General features: G+C 31.1%; 2 protein-coding genes across 5 annotated transcripts in view; one reads left to right on the top strand and one right to left on the bottom strand.

Annotated features, from left to right (window-relative positions):
• Cwc25 (CWC25 spliceosome associated protein homolog) overlaps positions 1–20,128 on the top strand; it is a 59,327-nt gene extending 39,199 nt beyond the window's left edge. Inside the window, exons 7-9 of the mRNA XM_085817111.1 lie at positions 1,910–2,154; positions 7,091–7,246; positions 19,884–20,128. Of these exons, the coding sequence (XP_085673237.1) occupies positions 1,910–2,154; positions 7,091–7,246; positions 19,884–20,001 (519 nt within the window). The 3' untranslated portion in view covers positions 20,002–20,128. The remainder of the gene's footprint in view (positions 1–1,909; positions 2,155–7,090; positions 7,247–19,883) is intronic.
• The window catches only part of LOC118190192 (protein Obscurin-like), a 735,887-nt gene continuing 732,001 nt past the window's right edge, over positions 20,030–23,915 (bottom strand). For all 4 annotated transcript variants that reach the window (XM_085817109.1, XM_085817106.1, XM_085817107.1 and 1 more), the window contains one exon: positions 20,030–20,274. In XM_085817109.1, coding sequence (XP_085673235.1) covers positions 20,247–20,274 — 28 coding nt within the window. In that variant the 3' untranslated portion in view covers positions 20,030–20,246. The remainder of the gene's footprint in view (positions 20,275–23,915) is intronic.

The following is a 23,915-nucleotide window of genomic DNA, read 5'->3' as shown; positions in this document are numbered from 1 at the left end:
TGCTGTGGTAAAGCTAAGCTAAGCAATAAAAGTTGCTATAGCTAAGTAAAAGTACTGGACGTTGGTTGTTCGACACACATTCAAATGCTGGTGAACAAGCTGACTCTGTGGCAGTTTTCATGCTGCTTCCATATCTAACATGAATATAAGCCAGTTCCAGTTTAAAGACCCTTCCATGAAGGCATTCTTTCCCTATGTATGCTTTGCTGTAATCAGAATAAACCATATTAAACTAATAAAATTAATTATGGACTGATGTGGTGGCACTTTTCAAATTTAGCAGAAACAATTCATTAGTGCTGTATTGCACTCATATGATTAAAATATTTAATGTTTTTTTTTTTTTTTTTTTAAATTTAACATGTGTAAAAGTAAGTAGACTTGTGTAGTAACTAATGTGTAGGAGTAAGTATTGTAAAAGTAAGTAAACTGTAAAATTTTGTTTTAAACCGTCTAGTTGAAGCTTTGTTTAATAGAATTGTAATCATGAAAACTGCAGTTGCTACCTCCATTTTCTGTACAAAGGGGATCACTTTTTCTTGAAACCGATGTTTTACTTTACAATAGCTATTTAAACATGCTATAAAATACTGATCTAAATTGTATTAATTGATTAGCTGTGGATCTCATATATACCAACAGAAAATGAAAACCCAGCACTGAAAAAGAAGTAGAGGAAAACAGAATTTGGGTTTTATGTTTCTGTAGGCTCCATATTTTTTTGGGGGGGGGAGATGACGTCCTGTATAGAAGATACAATCATCTTAATCTTCCCCCCCCCCATTCTTAAGCTTTTTTGCATAATAAATTGATCAAAACAGTTTATTTTATTAAATACTGAATTGCACTTATTTTTTGCTTTTAAGGCATTGAACATTTAAATGATTTTAAAACTAATTTAATCAATTATTATAATTATAACAATATAAATTTCAGTTTAAGTTAAAACTTCAGGTGATAAAGCAGAAACAATTCATTAGTGCTGTATTGCACTAATATGATTAAAATATTTAACGTTTTTTTTTTTTTTTTTTTTTTTTTTAATTTAACATGAGTAAAAGTAAGTAGACTTGTGTAGTAACTAATGTGTAGGAGTAAGTATTGTAAAAGTAAGTAAACTGTAAAATTTTGTTTTAAACCTTCTAGTTGAAGCTTTGTTTAATGGAATTGTAATCATGAAAACTGCAGTTGCTACCTCCATTTTCTGTACAAAGAGGATCACTTTTTCTTGAAACCGATGTTTTACTTTACAATAGCTATTTAAACATGCTTTAAAATACTGATCTAAATTGTATTAATTGATTAGCTGTGGAATCTCATATATACCAACAGAAAATGAAAACCCAGCACTGAAAAAGAAGTAGAGGAAAACAGAATTTGGGTTTTATGTTTCTGTAGGCTCCATATTTTTTTTTTTTGGGGGGGGGAGATGACTTCCTGTATAGAATATATAATCATCTTAATCTTCCCCCCCCCATTCTTAAGCTTTTTTACATAATAAATTGATCAAAACAGTTTATTAAATACTGAATTGCACTTATTTTTTGCTTTTAAGGCATTGAACATTTAAATGATTTTAAAACTAATTTAATCAATTATTATAATTAAAACAATATAAATTTCAGTTTAAGTTAAAACTTCAGGTGATAAAAGTTTTTAAAATTTGGTTTGCCTATCAGATTAAGTTACTTTTAGCATTTTTTCAAACATCTCAAGGTCTGAAATTGTACTATTTTCTTTCATTTCCTCTTTAAAGATCTGATATTATTTTGAATTTTTGAATTGAAAGGCTTAATATACCGTTTTGAATTTTTAAAAACAATTATTAAATTTTTTTCATTTTAAAAACTAGTAATGTAGGTAACAAGATTAACATGTTATGATTAAATGCAGTATTCTTTTCTTCTAGTATGGAAAAACATGTGAAAATAGCAGTATTTCACACAAAAGGAGGCATATCGATGAAAAAAGTAGCTATAAAAAATACAGTGATTCTAGATGTAACAAAGTGTATGTGTCTGATTTAAAAGAAAGGAATTCAAAACATAGTTCCTCTTATTACAAAGAATATAATTATAAAGAGAGTCGTCAGAAAAAATATGAATCAAGTAATTCGCAAGAACGAGACCATACTTCTAAAGAAAAGAATAAGAGGTAAATATTTTTTAAGGAATACTTTTTTAATACACAGATCATACTAAAAGGCTTTGTACTTTGTTTCACTATTAATATACCATATTAAAATTTCAATTAACATGGCATTAAATTTCAATAAATTTTTTGATTAAAATATCAAACATTGCTTTACTAAAAAAGGGAGTGGGAGGCAGAAATTTGTTTTGATATTTTATTCATAGATGTAATATTTATTTGCTTGCATTAAAAACAAGACACTCATTAAAATTTTTTTGTATGCTTTGTAAAAAGCATTTTTTAAGGTTGATTTAAAAAATAAAGAAAGAGTAAAAATTTTTATCTATATTTATTTTGTAAGTTCTTTTTTTTACTTCTTCACTACTGTTATTAATGCTGATATTAGTTTTTTTTTTGGGAGGGGGAGAACAATTTTAAGATATTTTTTTTTTTTTCTTTCTTGATATTGTTGAAAATGAGATTAACTTCTATGTTTTATTTTTTAATTATTTCGGATTTGTTCATTCACATTTAGCAGGTATGGCTGCCCTTGTTGTAGCATTCTACAAAACAAAATGACTGTGTAAAGTGAACAGACCATTTGTTTTTAACAGATAAATTTCCAAATTTTACATGAAATATTTTTTTAAATATATTTTAATGTGATCGCAGTTAATGGTATAATTTGGATATTGGTACTTAAGTGCAGAAGTCCCACCCTTTTATATACGAAAACACTGAAAATACATTGTTTATTGTGATCAGCAGTTCAGTTAATATAATTAAAATATTATAAAATAATTTTTTTTTAACTGAGGTAATGTTAAGACACAATAACACGGCGAACAAATACTAATTCAGAAGTCAAACAACAAAAATCAGCGTTATATTTTCAAATTTTCACAGGATTAGTTTCGATGGTTTTACCGAACCTTCATCCTCAGTTACAAAAGCGCAAATGCACGATTATTCTTATCTAACCATTATACGATATAATGATTAGATAAGAAAGCCTGGACAGGAGATAAGCTACTGGCGCCATCTGTTGATGAAACCAGAACTAAAACATAATTTTTTGAAAGGCTGAAGGCAAAGATCGATTGGAATTAGGGTTGTTAACTAGAACAGAAAGATTTTTTTGAATGTGAAATGCCTCTAGAAAATCCAGTTCACCAATGGAAGATGTTTTTTGAATAATTTTGGCAGCAGAAAAATTGAAAGTGTGATTTTCGGACCAACAATGTTGGGCAACAGAAGACTTCTGTGTTTCCTTTTTTCTAACCTGTGCCTCATGTTCCTTGATGCGAAATTTTAAGGTTCTCTTAGTTTGGCCAATGTAAATTAAACCACACTGGCAAGGAATCCTATAAATACCCCAGGAATTCATATCCAGAATTGGGTCCTTGAGTACAGAACTTGGAATTTTATTGATGGGAGAATAAATGACCCGAAAGTTAAATTTCTGCAAAATATGTGCAACTTTATAGCTAATTGATGGAAAGAAGGGAATGACAATAGAATTTTTATAATGTCCTAAAACAAGAGTGTGTCTTTTAGTGTATTGAGATGATAATTTTTTAACTGCTTGATTAATAATGTTGGGTGAAAAGCCCCTGTCAATAGCTATTGCTTTTAAATAATTTAGTTTTTCATCAAGGGATAGTTTAGAGGAGCAAACTTGAAGAGCACAGAAAATATAGGAATAAAATGAAGCTAACTTTTGTTTAGTCAAATGACATGATTTAAAGTGTGGTGGAAGGCAAACCGATGAAGGTTTATGTTAAACCGTAGTACTGAAGTTGGATGTGTTACGTGTGACCAGAATATTGAGAAATGGAAGAGAATTGCGAGTCTCCAGTTGAAAAGTGAACTGAATAGCAGGATCAATAGAATTTATTGTAGAAAGAACTTTATTTAAATCATGTTTATTACTTTCAAACAGGGTAAAAGTATCGTCTACTTAGCGGAACCATACTGGGAAGTTTAAAGTTTCAAACAATTTTGATTCATAATGCATGTAGATATCAGCCAGGATGAGACTGAGGGGGTTTCCCATGGCTAATCCTTTAGTTTGCTTGTAATGTTTATTTTGGAAAACAAAATGTGTTTGTTTCAAACAGAGTCGAGTGAGAGGAATTAGCTCGTCAATTTCGATGAATTGAAATTTTGATCAAATGAAATTCACGAAGTCTGGTTTCTGGACATCTTAATGCACCCTCCACTGGAATATTGGTGAATAATGATTTTGCATCAAAAGAAACCATGAGTAAATTTCTTAGAGAAATGTTTTTAACCTTTTTAACAAAATCTATTACATTTTTTATGGTGTAAATGTTATTGTCTAATAGTGTTGAAAATCTAGAAACTAAATATTTAGCTAACAGAACCTAAATTTGATACAATAAAGGCGGAAAGGAATACCACTTTTATGAATTTTGAGAAGAGCATATAATATGGCACAATTTGCAACAGATGGGATAAGCGAATGTTTTAAGTTGCGTGAAAGGATTTGTGCAGATTTGATTGCAGTTTTTATTTTTGAGAGGTCCGAAGGTGAAGGATCTTTAGGGATCAGATTATATGGTCCTTCGTTTAAGAGTTTAGTCCATCAATGTAAGTGTTCTTATCCATGACGACTATCTGGCCACCTTTGTGGGCCTTTGAAATGATAATATCCGGGTTAGAATGAATTTCGCGCATTCTAGCTCTTTCTCTCATGGTTAGATTTGGTTTCAAAGATTTATTATAGAATTTCACATTATGAGTGATAAGATGCCTAATCATTTCTTTCTGTGAATCTGAAACTTTACTGAACTTGAAAACTTAATTATATTTTAGAAGTTAAAGTTATATTTTAGAATTCTCTTTTGTTCTTCTGATAAACTAGCATTAGAAATATTAACTATTTGCTTAATGTTTACAATGGGAAGATTTTTTGAACTACTTGAACTGAAAGACTGTAAAAGTAGTTTTTCAAATATAACTGCAAGGGTTTTTTTATGACGGTTAACTACATTCTCCATTCTAGACCAAGACTTTTGTTCAAGGGCAGTCAATTTTGGATATGAATTAGTACCAGATGAAGCTTGTCTCCTGTCCAGGCTTTCTTATCTAATCATTATATCCTTTCTTGTTCATTTGCACTTTTGCGGCTGAGGATGATGGTTTGGTAAAACCATCGAAACTAGTCCTTTGAAAATTTGAAAATATAACGCTGATTTTTGTTGTTTGACTTCTGAATTAGTGAAGTAATGTTACCAAATAAGTTTAAAATGCAACATAAAAATTGCCATGTTACAGAAAAGTGTCATAAGGGATTAAGTTGCTAAAATCTTGGTTTCAGTTTTAGTCAACCATTTAAAATTTTGCAGTAAAGCAACCTTAGTTTGATGTAGATTTTCAATAACTATCAATTTTGAGGGGATCAGATACAAGTTCTCACTCCTTCAGAAGCGAAAAAAGTTTGCAGAATTTTTTTTTTTCTCCTGAAGACATCGGCGGCAAACTGAAATAGCTTTTTTGCCTAATTTAAAATTTTACATTTGCAAGCTGTCTTCGAGTGAGGAAAGCCTTTAGTATGTTAAGATTAGTGGCACAGCATTTGTCAGATATCTCAGATGATATGAATGATTCATAAATAAACTTTTATAACCAAAACTACCATAAACAAAAGACTCACCTGGCCTTTTTAATTAGCTCTAATTTAAAAAAACAAAATTAAGATAAAATGTTTCAATTAAGAGTGTTATAACTACACATTAAAAATACAAAATAGATCTCGGGATCCATGAATCCAATACATCGACTGAAAGCTATAGTCGTTTTTTGGGCTGGTGTTTTTTCTTCCGGCGGCCACTAGGTGGCACTCATTGAGCTGTGGGGTTACACTTTTATATTTTTCTAATTAAAATGCTGCGAAAGTATGTATTTATATGCTTCTAGTTATATTTATATTAAATTAATTACATTTCATTGCTATTTTGAAGGACTTTTTCGCATCGTTTGGTTAACATTATCAAAATGGCCATGGACAAATGTGATTACATTAAGCAGTGCTTACTGTAGTGATATCTTAAAATGTTGATCTTCTCTCAGTAGTTGTTCAGAATGAATCTATGTGCTTGTTGATTTATGCTAAAAAACAATCCTTAACAGATTAAATAGGAATTTAAACACTGAATTTCATTATTCAGAAAATTTTATTATTCATTAAATAGGAATTTAAACATTGAATTTCACTATTCGTTATGTAAATTGTGGCAAGAATTGATAAATGTGAAGCATTGGCAAACATAATAAAGCATTCTTAGCTAGGAGGTATATTAAAATAAGCGTGAAATAAAATTTGATACAAAATTTTTACTTCAACATGTTACATAGTGCCCAGCTAAAACTAGTGAGACACATTCAAACAGTATTTGTGAAGACTACTTTCATACTTCAAAATAAATAACTCCTCCCATCTTTTGTTACTGGGTAAAAGTCACTCCCTGACAAGTTACATTTCATAAACACAATCATGCCTTGGAAATTGATAAGGAGAACGTAAAGAATTCAAAAATAACCTCAGCAAATATTGCCATAATATTAAACAACACAATATTCGAAATTTGTCCTTTGTGTGCCCTCGCATACAGCATAGTCTTTGTTGCCATTTAACAAATTATATGACCCTTAATTTATCTTTTAATTAATCTGTTATTGATTAACAAACTGATTTAAGAAAAATATACAATTTTTAATAATTTTAATCTTAGATTTTTAATAACGTAATTAATATAAATTAAAATATATTTTAACTTATAACCTAAACAACTGATAATTTTTATGAACATTTGAAGCTTTGTTGTTATTTAAAAAATAAATTTCTGATACCATATCATGTAATTGAGATATAAGAATAAGGTATGTGTTTATTTTTATCTACTATTGTTGGTATGAATATTTTTACATTTAGAAAAATGTATGAAGAAGAAAGAGATAGGCGTTTGAAAGAAATGCAAGAAAATGCGAAATGGAGGGAGGAACAAAGGAAGAAAAATACGAAACGTTACAGGGAAGAAGATGAAAAGGAAGACAGAATTCAGAGAGTACATACCTCAGAATTCATAAAGTAAGTCTTCAACTGTTTCCTAACATTTTATTTGGATCTTGCAATTATCAAAAATACTTAATTGTGTAAATAAGAAAGTGCAGATTAACCTTTTCTGTGATGACAGCTGCCACTTTATCAGGAAGACTATCACTCATTTTTGAAATACTGCATTTGGAATTTTATGTCATTCTTGCAAAAGAGGAGGGGTCATTTCTTTTATAAATGTAAAGCAGCATGGGATGCTTTCCAAGTGATGTTTCAGTTCATCCCATTGGACTCTATAGGATTAAGGTAATATACCAAAGCTATTGACAGGCTAGTTCAATTTTTCAGTATTCATGTCAACACAAAAGCTCTGCACAGCATGTACCATAAGAATGGATGATTGAATTGAAATAAAATTGGATGCATACCAAATATTTGCCATAATGCAACAATTTAGAATTGCCCAAATATCAAGATAGATTTCTATATTCATTGTTTCCTTCAAAGGGATAAGGAGGAAAAATATTCTTAACATAATAAAGGTGGATAAGTATTACTCATGCAGCATTCACTCAAACATACCCATCCGATTGCTAGACAGTATGGCAAAATATGTCGCTCTAATGCATTGCCATTACTCGAGGTTTTTGCGACATCATATGAGGTGTTCAGCTGATTGTGTCGTATTTAATTTATATGCAGCTGCTTGGCTAGGGAAGGCTAACATTTGGAGCCCTTGGTAAGTCGTCTTTGTGGTAGTATTTATATCCAAATGAAATTGCACAAAATTGTCATTTTCTATTCATTAAGCATTCATGTCTGAATAATAAGTCATAGTATCTATCTTCAGATTTCCACTTCACTATGACATCATTTACTCTGCAATGGGGAATATATTAACATTGCAGAAAAATTTCGAACTTACTTTCTTTATAAAATTTAGTTGTATCTTTTGTTTTGCAGTGACTATTGTAAACTTGCAGATCTCTTTTCATTATTATCAGAGCTATCACTGATGTTAGTGATAAAATCTGCTTTCTGCCAGGGATTTCCAGAAGTTTGATCATATAGTGTACATAAAGTGAGATCAGATGAGGGTTGATAGACAATAAATATATATTTCTTTCTCCAAATATGTGAATAATGATTATACCACTTAGTTGTAATTCCATATACTGTTTTATTATTTAAGTTTCTTAGCATTGAAGGTTATAAATCTGTTCAGAATATTTTTGAGTATTCATATGTGACTTTGCTATTCTTCAATTATCTTTTTATATTTGCATTTTAAAAATTTAAATATTAAATAAGAATAAAAAGAAACTCTAAAATTGCATTATGTATCAGTTAAAGAATGTGTATCATGCAGAGTGTGAATATTTTATTAGCATACTGGATAAATAACTACTTGAGAAGTTTAGTTAAAATAGCATGTTGAACAAATATTAATTAGTGGTAAAACAACAAAAATCAGTGTTAAATTTTCACAGGACTATCGCCCATAATTTGAAATTCATCAAAAAGCCTTTGAAACCAAATCTAAACGTGAGAGAATGAGTTATAATGCGTGAAATTCATTCTAACCCGGACATTATCATTTCAAAGGTTGAAAAAGGTGGCCAGATAGTCGTTATGAACAAGAAAACACGTACATCGATGGTCTCACTAAACTCTTAAACTAAAGACAATATAATCCAATCCTTAAAGACCCTTTGCCTTCAGACCTCTCAAAATTAAAAACTGCAATCAAATCTTTACAATCCTTTCAACCAACTTAAAATAGTTGCTTATCCCATCTTTTGCAAATTGTGCCAGATTATATACTTCTGTGCCAGATTATATATTTTTCCCAAAATTCATAAAAGTGGTATTCCTTTCCGCCCTATTGTATCAAATTTAGGCACACCTGTTAGCTAAATATTTAGTTTCTAGATCAGGGGTAGGCAATGCGGCGGGCGCCATGGCGCTCCCGATCGATTTTTAATGCTCCCTCGCTGGACTAATGTAAATGTATAATAGCCAGAGCGATTTACTTACTCTTGTCAAATGGCGATATACAGCAAGTACTGTCTGACCACGTATTCCAGATCTATGTAAACATCCGGTTTGGGGCGGTAGTGGGCACATCTATCAGTTATGTAGGGGTGGGTGCAGTAGCCCGGTAGACACTAAATGTCCCCTGACCTTCGATTTCACCCACACCCCTTCGACGTTCAAGAGGGGAAAATACATACGCTTTTCGCCCACACACCCCTTCAGTTAAACTGACCCATCTTGGCCCTCAGTCAAACTGCTCTCGCTAGCGTGGTTAGACAGTAGTCAGTTGAGTTTAGGATTGTGCATAGATTAGCAGTTTGCTAACCTTGAGCGTATCTAATAATACGCACATATTTTTTGTTAGTGTGTGATCGTATTTCGAATAGACCACGCGTAGACCGTGCATTTAAAACTACCAAGTAATCCAAAATAATTCTTTTCTTTCAAAACCCTTCATGGATAAATGAAAAAGAACATATTATTTTAACGATGAATGGAAACATCTATATTGTTTTGTTGATTACAAAGGGAAGTGTATTTGTTTGTTGTGTAATAATAGTGTTGTGATTCCCAAGAAAAGTAATATTAAACGACATTTTAAGACCGTTCATCCCAATTTTGATAGTGACTATCCAATGAACTCTGAAATTAGAAGAAAAAAAAAAAAATTTCTTTAAAATCTTCAATAACTACTGCAAAGTTTTTTTACTAAACCACTGCAACAACATAAAGCAGCAATGATCGCGTCATATAAAATATCGCATTTGCTAGCTAAGAATAAAAAACCATTTACAGATGGAGAATTAGTGAAAGAAGCCATGTTAGAAGCTGCTGATTCACTTTTTGAAGAATTTAAAAATAAAAAGGAAATAGTTTCAGCTATAAACACGTTGCAATTACCAGCACGAACTGTTACTAGAAGAATTGAAGTAATTGCGGAGAATTTGGAGGCAGAATTAGCAAATGATATGGAAAATTGTATTTTCTTTTCGCTACAGACAGATGAATCGGCAGACGTGACAAATATATCACAATTAGCAATTTGCATGAAGATGGTATTTTCTGATTTTACAACAAAAGAAGAATTCCTTAAAGTTCTGCCATTAAAGGGAAGCACCAGAGGAGAATATATCTTTTCTACTTTTAAAAAGTATATAACATATGTAAAATTACCTGTACAAAAGTTATCGTCAATTACAACAGACGGGGCACCAGCGATGACTGGTAAGAAAAAAGGAAGGATTCCTTATTCCCGAAATTTATTTCTTATCATTGCTTCATACATCAGGAAATGTTATGTGCAAAAACAATCGGTTTTCAACACGTATTTACGATAGTAACAAAAATTATTAATTCCATAAGATCGGGAGCCTATGCAACACAGATTGTTTAAATTACTTTTAGACAATGAGGACGTTCAGTTCACAGATCTTCTTTTACATACTGAAAAGAGGTGGCTGAGCAGAGGTAAAATACTTGAGCGGTTTATCATGCTTTTGCCACAAATAAAGGAATTTATTGTATCAAGAGGCGAATTTTACGAGCAATTACAAAATAAGAATTGGCTAATCAACCTCAGATTTCTGACAGATATAATGGCAAAGTTGAATGAATTAAATTTAAAAATACAAGGTAAAAATCAGCATATCGCTGACATGATTAGTGCAGTAAATGCATTCAAATGCAAGTTAGTGTTGTTGAAATCCCATCTATTGAAAAAATCATTATCACATTTCCCAAATATAAAATATACTGTTGAGAATTTAAATTTACTGTTGAGAATTTAAATTTGAATAATGAAAATTCTACATCATATTTAGAAATTATAGATAAGCCAATAGAAGAGTTTTCTTCTAGATTTGAAGATTTTGCAGCATTAGAACCTTTTCTAAGATTTTTCATAAATCCATTCAATGTTACTGAAGATGATGTCCTTGAAATAGTTTCAGTGTATTTCGAGCTTCATAATATCGAAGACCTAGAATTAGAAATAATAAACTTGCAAAGTGATATTATTTTAAAAGTGCATAGTAATGATAAAATGTTTTGGAACTTAGTCAATGAAAATAAGTATCCTATTTTAAGAAAATGTGCGCTAAAAATTTATTCATTTTTTCATATTGTGCAACAACATACGATTGCAAGTCTTTGTTCTCAAATATGAAATATTTGAAATCAAAATACCGAACAAAGCTTAATGACTCACATTTAGATAATTGTTTAAGGACCGGGAACTCTATATCCCCAATTATAAGAAATTAGCTGAAAATATGGACACCCAAGTTTCACACTGAATTATATCTATCATTATGTATGACACCAACAAAATAAAGTTATAAAAAATCTGTCTTTTTAAATGCCTATTTATACCTGTTGATTATCTGTAAAATATGCGCCCTCGGTGATTTTCAAATTTAGTATTGCGCCCTTAAGGACAAACAGGTTGCCGACCCCTGTTCTAGATTTTCAACTCTATTAGATAAATAATATTTACACCATACAAAATTCAATAGAGTTTGTAAAAAAAGTGAAAAGCATTTCTTTTAGAAAATTACTCATGGTTTCTATTGATGCAAAATCATTATTCACCAATGTTCCAGTTTAGGGTGTATTAAGATGTCTAGAAATGAGAGTTTTTTTTAAATTTCATTTCTCTTGCATCGAAAGTGATGAACTAATTTCCCTTACGCAACTCTGTTTGAAACAAACACATTTTGTTTTCTAAAATAAGCATTACAAGCCCTCTTAGTTCCATCCTGGCTGATACTGCATGCACCATTATGAATCAAAATGATTTGAAACTTTTAAACTTCCCGGTATGGTTTCGCTTCATAGATGATACCTTTACCCTTTTCGAAGGTAATAAAGATGATTTAAATAAAGTTCTTTCAACAATAAATTCCATTCATCCTGCTTATTCAGTTCACATTTGAAGAGACTTGCAATTCTCTTCCGTTTCTTGACATTCTGGTCACATGTAACACATCAAACTTCAGTACTACTGTTTACCATAAACTTCACCAATTTGCCTTCCACCACACTTTAAATCATATCATCCGACTAAACAAAAGTTGGCTTAATTTTATTCCTTTGTTTTCTGTGCACTTCAAGTTTGCTCCTCTAAATTGGCTCTTGATCAAGAACTAAATTATTTAAAAGCAGTAGCTATTGATGGGCATTTCACCAAGCAGTTAAAAAATCCTTCAGCACATCAAAAGGCACAGTCTTGTTTTAGTAGATTATAAGAATTCTGTTGTTATTCCTTTCTTTCCATCAATTAGCTGTAAAATTGCACGTATTTTACAGAAATTTAACTTTTGAGTTACTATTTATTCTCTTATCAATCAAATTTCCATACTTAAGGACCACATTCCGGATATGAATTCCTGGCTAGTGTGGTTTTAATTTACATTGGTCAAACTAAGAGAGCCTTAAAATTTTTTGTTTTAAAGAACATGAGGCATATATTAGGGAAAAGGAAACATGGAAGTCCTCTGTTGCCCACCATTGTTGATCCGAAAATCACACTTTTTCTGTAACCAAAATTATTCAAAAACATCTTCAATTGGTGAATTAGATTTCCTAAAGGCGTTTCACATTTAAAAAAAAAAAAAAAAAAAAAAAAAAAAAAAAACACTTTTTGTTTTGTTTATTGACCCTAATTCCAATCCATCTGTACCTTCAGCCTTGAAAGAAACTGTTTTAGTTTTCTTGCTTCATCAATAGATGGTGCCAGTAGATTAACTTTTAGCCATTCTTACATCATCTTATCAACATATGTTATTCATTTGCACTTAGGCAGCGGAGGAAGATGATTCTGTAGTTAAACCATCTAAACTAGCCCTGTGAAAGTTTGCAAATATAATGTTGATTTTTGTTGTTTCAGTTCTAAATTAATACTTGAGAAATGTTAATTAATTTTGTTCTATTTGTATTCACTAAAGTGTAAAAATACAAGTGTATGAAAAAAATAGAATTACCTTGGATCATTTTTATTTTAGAAGAACAAAAAATTTCTAAAATCACTAAAAAAAAAAAAAAAAAAAAAAAAAAAACTGTACTGGGAGAAATGAATTTACAGTAAAACATTCAAATCTGTCATTTTTGCTAATTTAATCACCCGAAATATATAATTATTATGTGGGATTTAATACAGACTAAATTGCTACGTATATTTTTGAGGAAAACTGCTGCTATCAGTTAAGAATTGTCTAAATGAGCATTAAAAAGTTCTTTCACATGTACTATTTCTTTCCACTGATAATAGCTGCATTGAAAAAAATTAAAAATTGAAATTACATTTTTATGAGGATTTCAAAATCTATTGTAAAATCAAGACTAAGCATCCCACAAATCTTACTACAGGTCAAATATTTCTAATTCTTTTACATCTGTGTTTTTAAATGTAGAATATAGAGGGCACAGAAGAAAAATTTTAATTTTTTGTACGACAGATGTATTATAAACAAAAATGTTTTATATGTGAATACAGATGTAAATAGTTCATAATATTTTTTGGAACCAATATTTTAAATTTTTTGAAATTTTTAAAGAATGGTAATGATCATATTGCTTCTCTGAAATAAAAATGAAAACCACACACACACACACACACAAAAAAAAAAAAATCGCTATTTCAGTGCTTTTTTTCTTTGGAATTGTGAGTGTACATATATTGAAGAGGTAAAATGTTATGACCACCTACTCAATAATGTGTTGCATGACCTTTGGACTGCAAAACAGCTGCAATTCGCCTTGGCATAGATGCCACAAGTTCTTGGTAGATGACTGGTGTCAGGTTTTACCGAATGTCTAACCAGCAGTTAAGCAAAGTCAAGATATTCCGACATGGTGGTGTTTGAGCTCTGAGCTGCCGCTCCATGACATCTCAAATGTCATTTATTGGATTGAGATCCGGCAAGTTAGGTGGCCAAGATGTTAATTGGAATTCATCCTTATGCTCCTCCAAACACTTCAACGTAATTCAAAATTTGTGACATGGGGCATTGTCCTGCTTGAAGATTTCATTTTCAGTTGGGAAGACAGTGACCATTGACATGATGAATGAGAAATCATGATTCATCCAACCAGGCAACTGTCTTCCATTTATCCATGGTCCAGTCCCAATGTTTCCGGGCCCACTGTTGGTGTAATTGACAGTGACACTTAGTCAAGCCACATGAGTGGGACTATGCATTCCCATATCCAACAGTGTCCACTGAACTGTGTATTCCAAAATACTTGCACTTGGATGTGCATTATATTGGGCTGTCAGCTGATTTTCTGTATGGCACCAATTCTGCTGTACCGAATGGAACAGTTTCTAAGGTCCTTTTCCTTTGATAACACGCAGATATCCAACACCTTGATGTCTATTGCTGATTTCAACGTCATTTATCCATTTGGTGTCATTCATCGCCATTATCACAGTACTAACAACAGCAGATCGTGAACAACCTACCACCATGCAGTTTTAGAGATACTCATTCCTTCAGGCTATTACAATCTGCTCTGTATCAAATTTGCTTAGATCAGCATCCTTTCCCATCACTCACAAAAATAAGTACAAGAATAATTCCTTATCTTCTCCAGGCAGCAGTTAAATACCATTCCCACTTAATCACATGCCCTCCACATCATCCAGACGAGTTCAATGAAAAATGTAGGGATAGTCATAATGTTTTATTTCGTCAGTATATACGTATGTATACTGGGGAAATTGAAATGCTTATAAAGAGAGAAAACTGCATAAGGAAGCTTTAAAAAGAGTGGTATTGAAGGTATCATTCAGATAATTTCTTACCTTCACAATATATGTATTTAATTGATTTCTGAAGTTTTGTATTAACTAGTGAGTGATTATTGTCGTTATTGCTGGAATTTCATGATGTCTTGAATGAGACCTGTTCACAACATATGCGTAAATAGCGATCCTTTCTTGGTGAGCAGCTCCTAAATTTAACAAGTCTAGTAACCATAAGGACTGAATATTAAATTGGTATCTCCCTCACTGATTGCTGGAACAATCTTTACAGTAAGCATCCTTCACCTCCGAGTTCAGGAAGTTTTCTAAAATTGCTCAATCGGATGATATTGTTAAAAATTGCAAAACAAAGCAATCAAGGTTGAAAAAACAAGCCTTGCTGTAGAGCTCTGATGTGCAATTAGAATGAAGGAGATGATTTCTGTATTATAGTTAGAAAATTATTTTAGTTTATACACCACAGTTAATATATGAACTCTATAATTACAGAAATTTAAAAAAAATAATAAAACAAATAGAATCTACTCTCTAATCTTAAATTATATAAATACGTTATTAAATTTAACCTGAACAGAAATATTTGAATTCAAATTATTTCTTTATAAAAAGGGGAAAAAATCACTAACAATAAAAAGTAGTGTAAACACAAAAATCTCGGAGAAAATAACAATTGTATTTGAAGTAAATTTTTCAATGATTAAGAACTGAACAAAAGTTATAAAAGAAAAGCTATAAAATTATAGAAAATGGACAGCTTTCAATTAAAAGATCTCTGTAACATAATTAAGTATGTAGTTGCATATGTAACTAAATTAATTCTGAGTTCAGTTAATGAGTAAGATTTAGATGATCTGAATAAAAGACATTGATAAATGAATGCTAAAAAAATCTCAACAATGGGGATGTGGAAACTTGTGGAGAAAAAATCAATTAAAAAAATACAACTAACAAAAAACTAGATGTGCAGTCTGGCATAAATAAGATGCATTCTGAGTGTACTAATTGCACAGGAATTGATAATTGAAATATAGCAGGTAACCAGAGCTCTGCTGATTCCACAACCCTGTGGTTTGTAAACCATTAAACAGAACATCAAGTGTACATCAAAGTGTGCACAGAAAGAGAAAACAATTAAATTTGCTTGGGACAAACTGAAATCCAGGATAATCCTAAATTTCATGGAATTACAACGGTTGAAACAGGTTAAAAAGACGATATACTTAATTCAGGAAAATATTTATTGGCAAATCTGGCTGTCTAGCTTTTTAGTGTCTGTATGTTATTAAAATTAGTATATATGTTATAAAATATGAAATATTCAGGGAGGATATTTTAATGTATCGTTATAATTTAGTGAATAGATTAAGAAAAATGCTTAAATGAAATAAATTATGAATATAATAACATTTAGAATTATAACTTACACATCAAATATTTATTAAAACTATTACTCAAAGTAATACTGTGCTCTTTTAAACAAAATATGTATACAAATATGATGGAAGTTTAAAAAAAAATTTCCAAATAAATTTGAGAAAGTTATTAAAGTGTAAAATGTATATTCCCCCCCTTTTTTTTTGGTCCAAGGTAAGCAGTTGCTTAACAATGCCATCGTTTTAAGCAGTAACATTGTTGAAAAAGAAAATTTTTTATTATGAAAAATATGTTCTTGTAAATTAGGAGTACTTCTTGAGCTTTGAGCACATGCATCTGCCACAAAATTTCTTTAAAATACTATTTAGCTTCTTACAAACACATTGGCAGTTTTATTTATGGGAAGAATAACTATTTTAGTTAAAGCTGCCTCTGAACTTGCCTTTAAATTTAATAGTTTACCACTAAATTTAAGTATCCGGTTTAAAAACTGGGGTGATGAGAATACTGAAACAGTAGATTCAACATTTTATAATGTCAGAACATGATATAAATTGTTAAATTTCACTTAATGCTGTTATTGAAAGTGCCATGAATAGAATCCTAAGCCACAAAAAGGCAATATTGAGTGATTGTAAAAGTCGCATAGTATATTAAGTGATGGTAAAGTTAAAAAGAAAGTTTCCATTGATCCTGTGGCTTCCATCTATTAAAAACCACATATCTGCATTTCTTAGATCCAAGAAGTCCTGGAGTGTCTCTACTCAATAAGTTATTGAAACCATCTGGCCTTCTTCAAAGAAGAGAGGACCTCAAATAACAAAAATAAACTAAACTGTGACATTAACTGTAGTAATTCATTAAACTGATAATCTTGTTTTCTACTCAGTAAAGAAAATTATGCTTATAAATTCAGGCAATCAAATGAAAATGAACATTTTTATATGTGAGCAAAATGTTTTGAAGGATATCTCTGCAACATGCATTTTGCTCCATTTTTACCTCTCGTCAACTTACACTACTCAACATTGAAAATGCAACACCAAGAAGGAGTGCCCCGAAAATTAAGCAAATTTCAGGGTACACGCATGTCACCAAGTTATGCAAATGATATGAAATGCGCAGCTCTCCATCACACATTTAAGAAGATATGAGGGAAGGAATCTGCAGAATGTTCAATTTTCGTGTTGTTATTTCTGCTAGGGAAATCATTATATAAAATTAATTTTTGTCTTGGAAGACGCATGTAATAGCAGAAAATGTCAGGCTGTTCTCAATGAATGTAGTTCCAGCAGTCAGATGATTTTATGAGGGACATGGTAGTCAGACCAAGGGCAGGATAGTCCATACGGCAAATCTCAGCTGACACACACCTGGACACGTCCACACTGCACTGGCTGTGGCGATGATAGTTGGAACAAGGAAATGTGGTAAGATTGAGGGTGCTGTTGCAGCTGAAGTAATACGTGTGGATTGACGCATCTGCCAACAAGCAGTGGCATACCCGCAAGTAAATCCAACCTCCATTCTGCAGCATGTTCAAAGACACCCTGCATGTTTCCATGTTGATCAGAACCATTTGCCGTCGATTGGTACCCAGTGGCCTACATTAGTGGTGTCTGTTGTGAAGACTGCCATTGACTTCACATCATAGACGCCAATGTCTGCAATGATGATGTGCTCAAGCAGTGTGGACAACGGAATGGCACAGGGCTGTGTTCTCAGATGAGTCACACTTCTGTTTCTCAAATGATAGTCACCGCATACGAGTGTGGCGTCAATGTATAGACAGGTCCAACCCAGCAGCAACTGTGTGGAATGCCCCACTGTGCGACATCATGGTTTGGGGCACAAACAGTTCCAGGTCACCTCTAGTTCGTGATGATGTGCTGCAGCCGGTAACACTCCCCTACCTTCAGGGAATGCCCAGTGCCCTTTATTACGAGGATAACGCCCAACCACACACTGCTCGCATCAGCCAACGTGCTCTGCAAGGTGTGAAGATGCTTCCCTGGCCACTGTTCTCTCCAGGTCTTTTACCAATCAGATACATTTGGGATGTCATTGCCACATTTAGAAGACAAACTGTGTCAAATGGTTGACATGGAATGCAGAGCCATTCTTTAGGATATCATCAATAGTCTCATTGACTCTGTGCCTAGACTTCTTATATCGCCGTCCAATGTGGTTCTATAACCTACTGAGCCGATGCTGTTCTCACTCTGTATTATGCATATAATTTCAAAATAAAGATCACTTATTGTTCATTGCTGTCTCTCTCTGTGTTTGCAGAGCACTTTCTGGGCACTTCTTTTGGTGTTGCATTTTCTATATTGGGTGGTGTTGTAAATTAACGCTGATTTTTGTTGTTTGACTTCTGAATTAGTATTTATTCGGCGTGTTATTGTGTCTTAATTAAAGTAGGTAGTGTTTTTGGTTAAAAATTTGATAGTGAATTTTCAATGAATAACATGATTTAGGATCCATAACATGCTTTGACTATTTCTATAATGATATCTGTTTGCAAATGGCGATTTATTCCTCCATGAAAAATCTTGCATCAAACTTCTAAAAAATTCTGTTTTCCATATTTAAGCTTTCTGCATTCATATAAAGAATTTATATAAGTTTGGGTGAAATTGGACAACCGGAAGTGGTACTTTACTTTGTAGCTCAGAAGTTTGTAATGAAAAACTATATTAAAATATAAACCAAAAAGTTTTAATTTCAATATTAGACTTTTACAACATGTTAGATTTTGCCTAAAATTGATAAACCAGAAAAGATACTTGAAGCTTTGAACATATTTTCATGAAAAAATATGGTATAATTCAAAACTTTTCAAATTTGATATTTAAAGCTCATATATGAATACATGATGCATATACAATCTTAATTCAGAACAGCATATTTTAACTAAATATAATAAAACCTAAAGTGACATAATATTTATTTATATCAAGCTATATATAAATAAATATACCTGACATTTTGTGGTTTAGCAGGTAATTTTTTTTCCATTGTATAGATTTTTTTATGAATAGTATTTTAACCTAACACAAACTGGTGTAAAAAAGCTGCCTGCTTGGTGATTACAGAAACATTACTTCAGATAAATGTTTCAACAGTAAATGCACAGTGTGTATGTGCTCAAGCAGTACAACAATAAAAACAGTAAATTGCATGCTATCGGAAGATGCTAAAAAAATTGCAACAATGGCAAATTACTTGATACACACTTCAGAAATAGATTTATGCATATTATAAATGAAGACCGCCATTCCGATGATATCTTAAAATCATATGTAAATTCTATTCTCATATAACTTCTAAATTTTGTTTTTGTTACCTTTTAAAGCTTCTAAATTGCAAACCCACCATGACTGCAAGACTTGTTTTTTCTTGTAATCTCATATTTTAAGTTTTTTAAAATTTCCTCATGTTTAAGTGTCTGTTTAAAAAAGAAATGTTAAATTAAGAATAATTTCTTTTCAGGCCAGTGTTATCAAAGGTAGCTAGCAAAGCCAGCCTTGAAAACCGAGTGAAGCAGAAAATGTTTACAATACAGAGAAGTTATGGAGATATGGATAAGAATTTTGTAAAGCGCTCATAATTTCAGCAATATTTTAAATTTGTATACATATTGTATAAAATGAATTTTATTTAACAACTGAAAACTGAACAAACATATTCTTGTAAATGTTCATTTTTGACATCCATTACATTTGATATTGAAAATCTTCTGTCTTTTTGTTCATTTGTACATAAAATATAATTTATTAAATAGTTCTATATTTATACACTTAAAACTTCCAGCAGAAATTTTTCTTTCATTCAGAGAACTTCTCAGAACCATCATTAGAAATCATCATTTTGTATTTCTGACCTATTAAAAAAGACAATAAATATGCATTTTTATTTATTCAGGTAATGTTTATAATGATATATATATATATATATTGCAAACTATACTAACGAATTTCAGCATTCTTGTAATGTTAACAAAAACAATACTTATGGACGAATCAAGAATTTGCATTTAATTAAAAAAATATTACTATAGTAAGTTCTGTCACATCTGTCCACAGCTATTTTGACAATATTAACCTAATGTATTAAACAGTGAGAAAAAAATACTCTACAAAACAGTAGTAGAATTTAACTAAAAACATATAAATAGGTATTTTTGCTGCATTTTAATTAGGAAAATGCAAAAGTTTGCTTATTAACTATTCATATATCATTTATGCAGAGTTTATAATGTTTCGGGAAGTTACTAAACTGATGTGTTGTACCCTTAATCTTAATATCAAGCCCAAAAGAACCCTAGTTTTTCATTCATGTTTTCAGGAAAATTTTTTTCCCCTGCTGAAAAAGAAAGACATCTTCAAAATCAAAAAGTTCCACTGATTCAAAATCTGTCAAACTAATGTTGCTTTTTTGCCAAATTTTAAATGATTGACTGAAATTGAAACCAAACTCTTTGGCAACTTAACCTTTCATTTAGCAATTTTTACAATCTATTTTGATCTCATTTGATGAATTATCTTCTATTTGGAAAACTTTAATTAAAAAAAAAAAATTCTGTAGTAGTCTGATCATATTAATCAAACTTTTGATCACATTAAGTAATTATATGCTATGTTTTCATACACAAATGGGTGGGATTTTGGCAAAATCAATAACATTATAACAGCAATCACATTAAGCAACGTCTCCTGTAATAAATTTAATAACAAAGTAGTTTAATCATTTACAAAGCAATTTAATAAGCAGAACATTTAAGTTTTACAATACTGATTAAACCATACTAAAATTGTAAATATGAAAATTGTCGTCATTAGTTAAATTTTATGACTGACAACATTTTGCATTTTTATTGTTGCCATTTTTATTAAAATAAATATTTTATTGTGTGACTATAAAGGATTATGGATATAACAACAAACAAACATGTACAGTCAAAAGTTATTAATCCGGACCTCAAAGCTACAAACTTTCTGCGCATGCGTCAACGCATAATGCGTTGACGCATGAGCATAATACCTTTACGCATATGCATATGCATGTACGCATGTGCGTTTAATGTATAACAGATTGTATAAGCTAAGCTAAAATTATCTAATTATCTATTTCAGTTATTCCTGCAGATTGCGTTTTCTTAATCTTCAAACTGGATCCGGCTTATTATTTTTTGCAGACTGTTAGAGCATTTTTATAAAAGTAAGTTGGAACTTTCGATTATGTCAAATACAATTTCCGATGCTGGAGCTGCCAAAGGATCAACAAAGGGAAAGCATGTTTTGATGTCCATCAAACAAAAAGTGGAATTGCTGCAGAAAATGGATAAAGGCTCCTTTGTTTCTCTAACCATTCCGAAATCTGTTTATCAATTTCATGCTGCTCTGTGCCATTGGGAGGGGGGTAACTTCGCGGCGCGCAATGAACTGGAAGTTGATCTATCAGCACTATCCTTATCTTCAAGGCAGATGTTTTTATTCTATTTGGCTTATAATCCTTTACTAAATGTGGTATTTCATCTCGATATACTCCGTCTTTGATATGATTTAAATCAAATTCCTCATCATTATATAAATTTCATGAATACAAATCAAATAGTTTTCTGGTTGCAATTTTCTAATTTCGACTATGCATAATGTATGCTTTACGCATGTGCGGTTTGAAAGAAATGTTTAATAAAGTAAACAAATAAATATTAGGCTTTTTTTTTTTTTTTTTTAATTTTGATACTCCTTAGATCATAGTTGCTCTTTACTTCATAAATTATGGTTTCATATTTTTAATTTTATAACTTCTGCATGCCATCTTACCAGATTTAAACTGATGATCTATAATCCGGAATCGTTGAAGTCCCGACGAGTCCGGATTAAAGACTTTTGACTGTATTAAACTTAACAGCATGCTACCTAAAATAAAGTCAGTACTGGGCTTTCTTGAAGACTAGCAATACAGCCATAACAATGTGGCAATTTGTAGTAACAACAAGCAGCTTAACCATGTAGCCTAGAATTAGCAGGGTTCGTACAGTCCTTAAAAGTCCTTAGGTTTTTTCGATTCAATTTTTGGTTCTTAAAAGTCCTTAATTTCGGCCAAAATCGGCAGAAGGTCCTTAATTTTAATCATCTGAAATTTCTGTCTTGTTTTTACAACTGCTGTTTTGAGTGTGAATTATCATTATGGAGGAATATTTTTGACAATTCACTGAGAAATATGATTATCTTTTGAATGGGTTCATGGGTTATAATTTGTTTCTATTTCTAATATAAAGGCTGGGGATACTGGAGTTTCTGAGCAAGAAAGTCAAACATAAAGCATTTCAAAATTATTGCATTTTTTTCTAATGAAGAGCATTTAAACAACTTTCTGCTTTTGGGGCAGATAAATTTAACTAAAATAATGGTAATATATTTAAATTACATTTAAGGAATAACATTAAAATAAAATATTATTATTTTCTTTTGCTGTCTTATTATAAAGTGGCATTACTTTCCATTTTGGCGATTTGTTATATAGTATTTTGAATCTGAAAAATAAAGGTCATAAATGCTATAAAGCACAGTTTACAAAACAATTAATAGCAAAAAACAAAATAGCTATATAATTAATTAAAAATTTCTTCCTTTTAATTTTTTCATGGTAAGAATTTTTCCCATGTAATTGTCTCAGAATTTTCAGAATATGTATCAGTTTTCTCTATAAAACTAATTTCACACTTTTTCCAGTGATTTTTTTTTTTTTTTTTTTCAAAATATTTCTAGCCCTTTTTCTCTTGCAGAATTGGTAGGGCTAATTTTTCTTTAGGATTTTACACATTGCAACTTGGAAAGATTTGAAGGCAAGATTAGATTTAGAATTCTAGAAGGCTCCAGGAAAAATTGACAAAATGAAAATGTCTTCATTGTAGTAACACATAACGGATGTATTTTACAGAAAGTTTGTGATGAATTTCTTACATTTGGGGGAATTTTTGGAAGCACAATGAAAACATAATTTTCGAATGTTGTACTTCTGATACTAGAAGTCTTTTTCTTAACATGTTTATCTTCCCTTTATTTTCTCAACTTTTCACTAGACACAAGTATGGAAAATATCAAAAATGTTTCTAATCTTTTCGCATGGACAGGCACTTAAAAAAAAAGAATTTTTCTATTAATAAAGAAATTGAAAACTGACAATTTAAAAGATTCACCTTATATGTCTTAATTAATAATACACAGGGCTGACACAAGGCATTTTTCCACTTGATGCAATCTCTGGGGATCCTAAATCCTGCTCCCACTACCTGTCCTAAATTCTAAAAATTCTGCCTCATTGGCCCTAAAACGGGCCCTTACTATACATCATTTCACATTTATCAGCTTTTTCTTTACATTCGAAATGCATTCTTTTTTTAGAATAACAGAAGTCTATAATTCCAAAATTTCTAAGAGGAAATGAGTTGAAGAAAGAAACTAAATGCATAAAGATAAAGAAAATTATTCTTCGATGATATATACTGTTATTATT

Source organism: Stegodyphus dumicola, chromosome 5 (genome assembly GCF_044657685.1).
Source record: "Stegodyphus dumicola isolate Sdum_Otavi_A_Nest chromosome 5, ASM4465768v1".
NCBI lineage: Eukaryota > Metazoa > Arthropoda > Arachnida > Araneae > Eresidae > Stegodyphus > Stegodyphus dumicola.
This window is presented reverse-complemented; position numbering and strand designations above follow the sequence as displayed.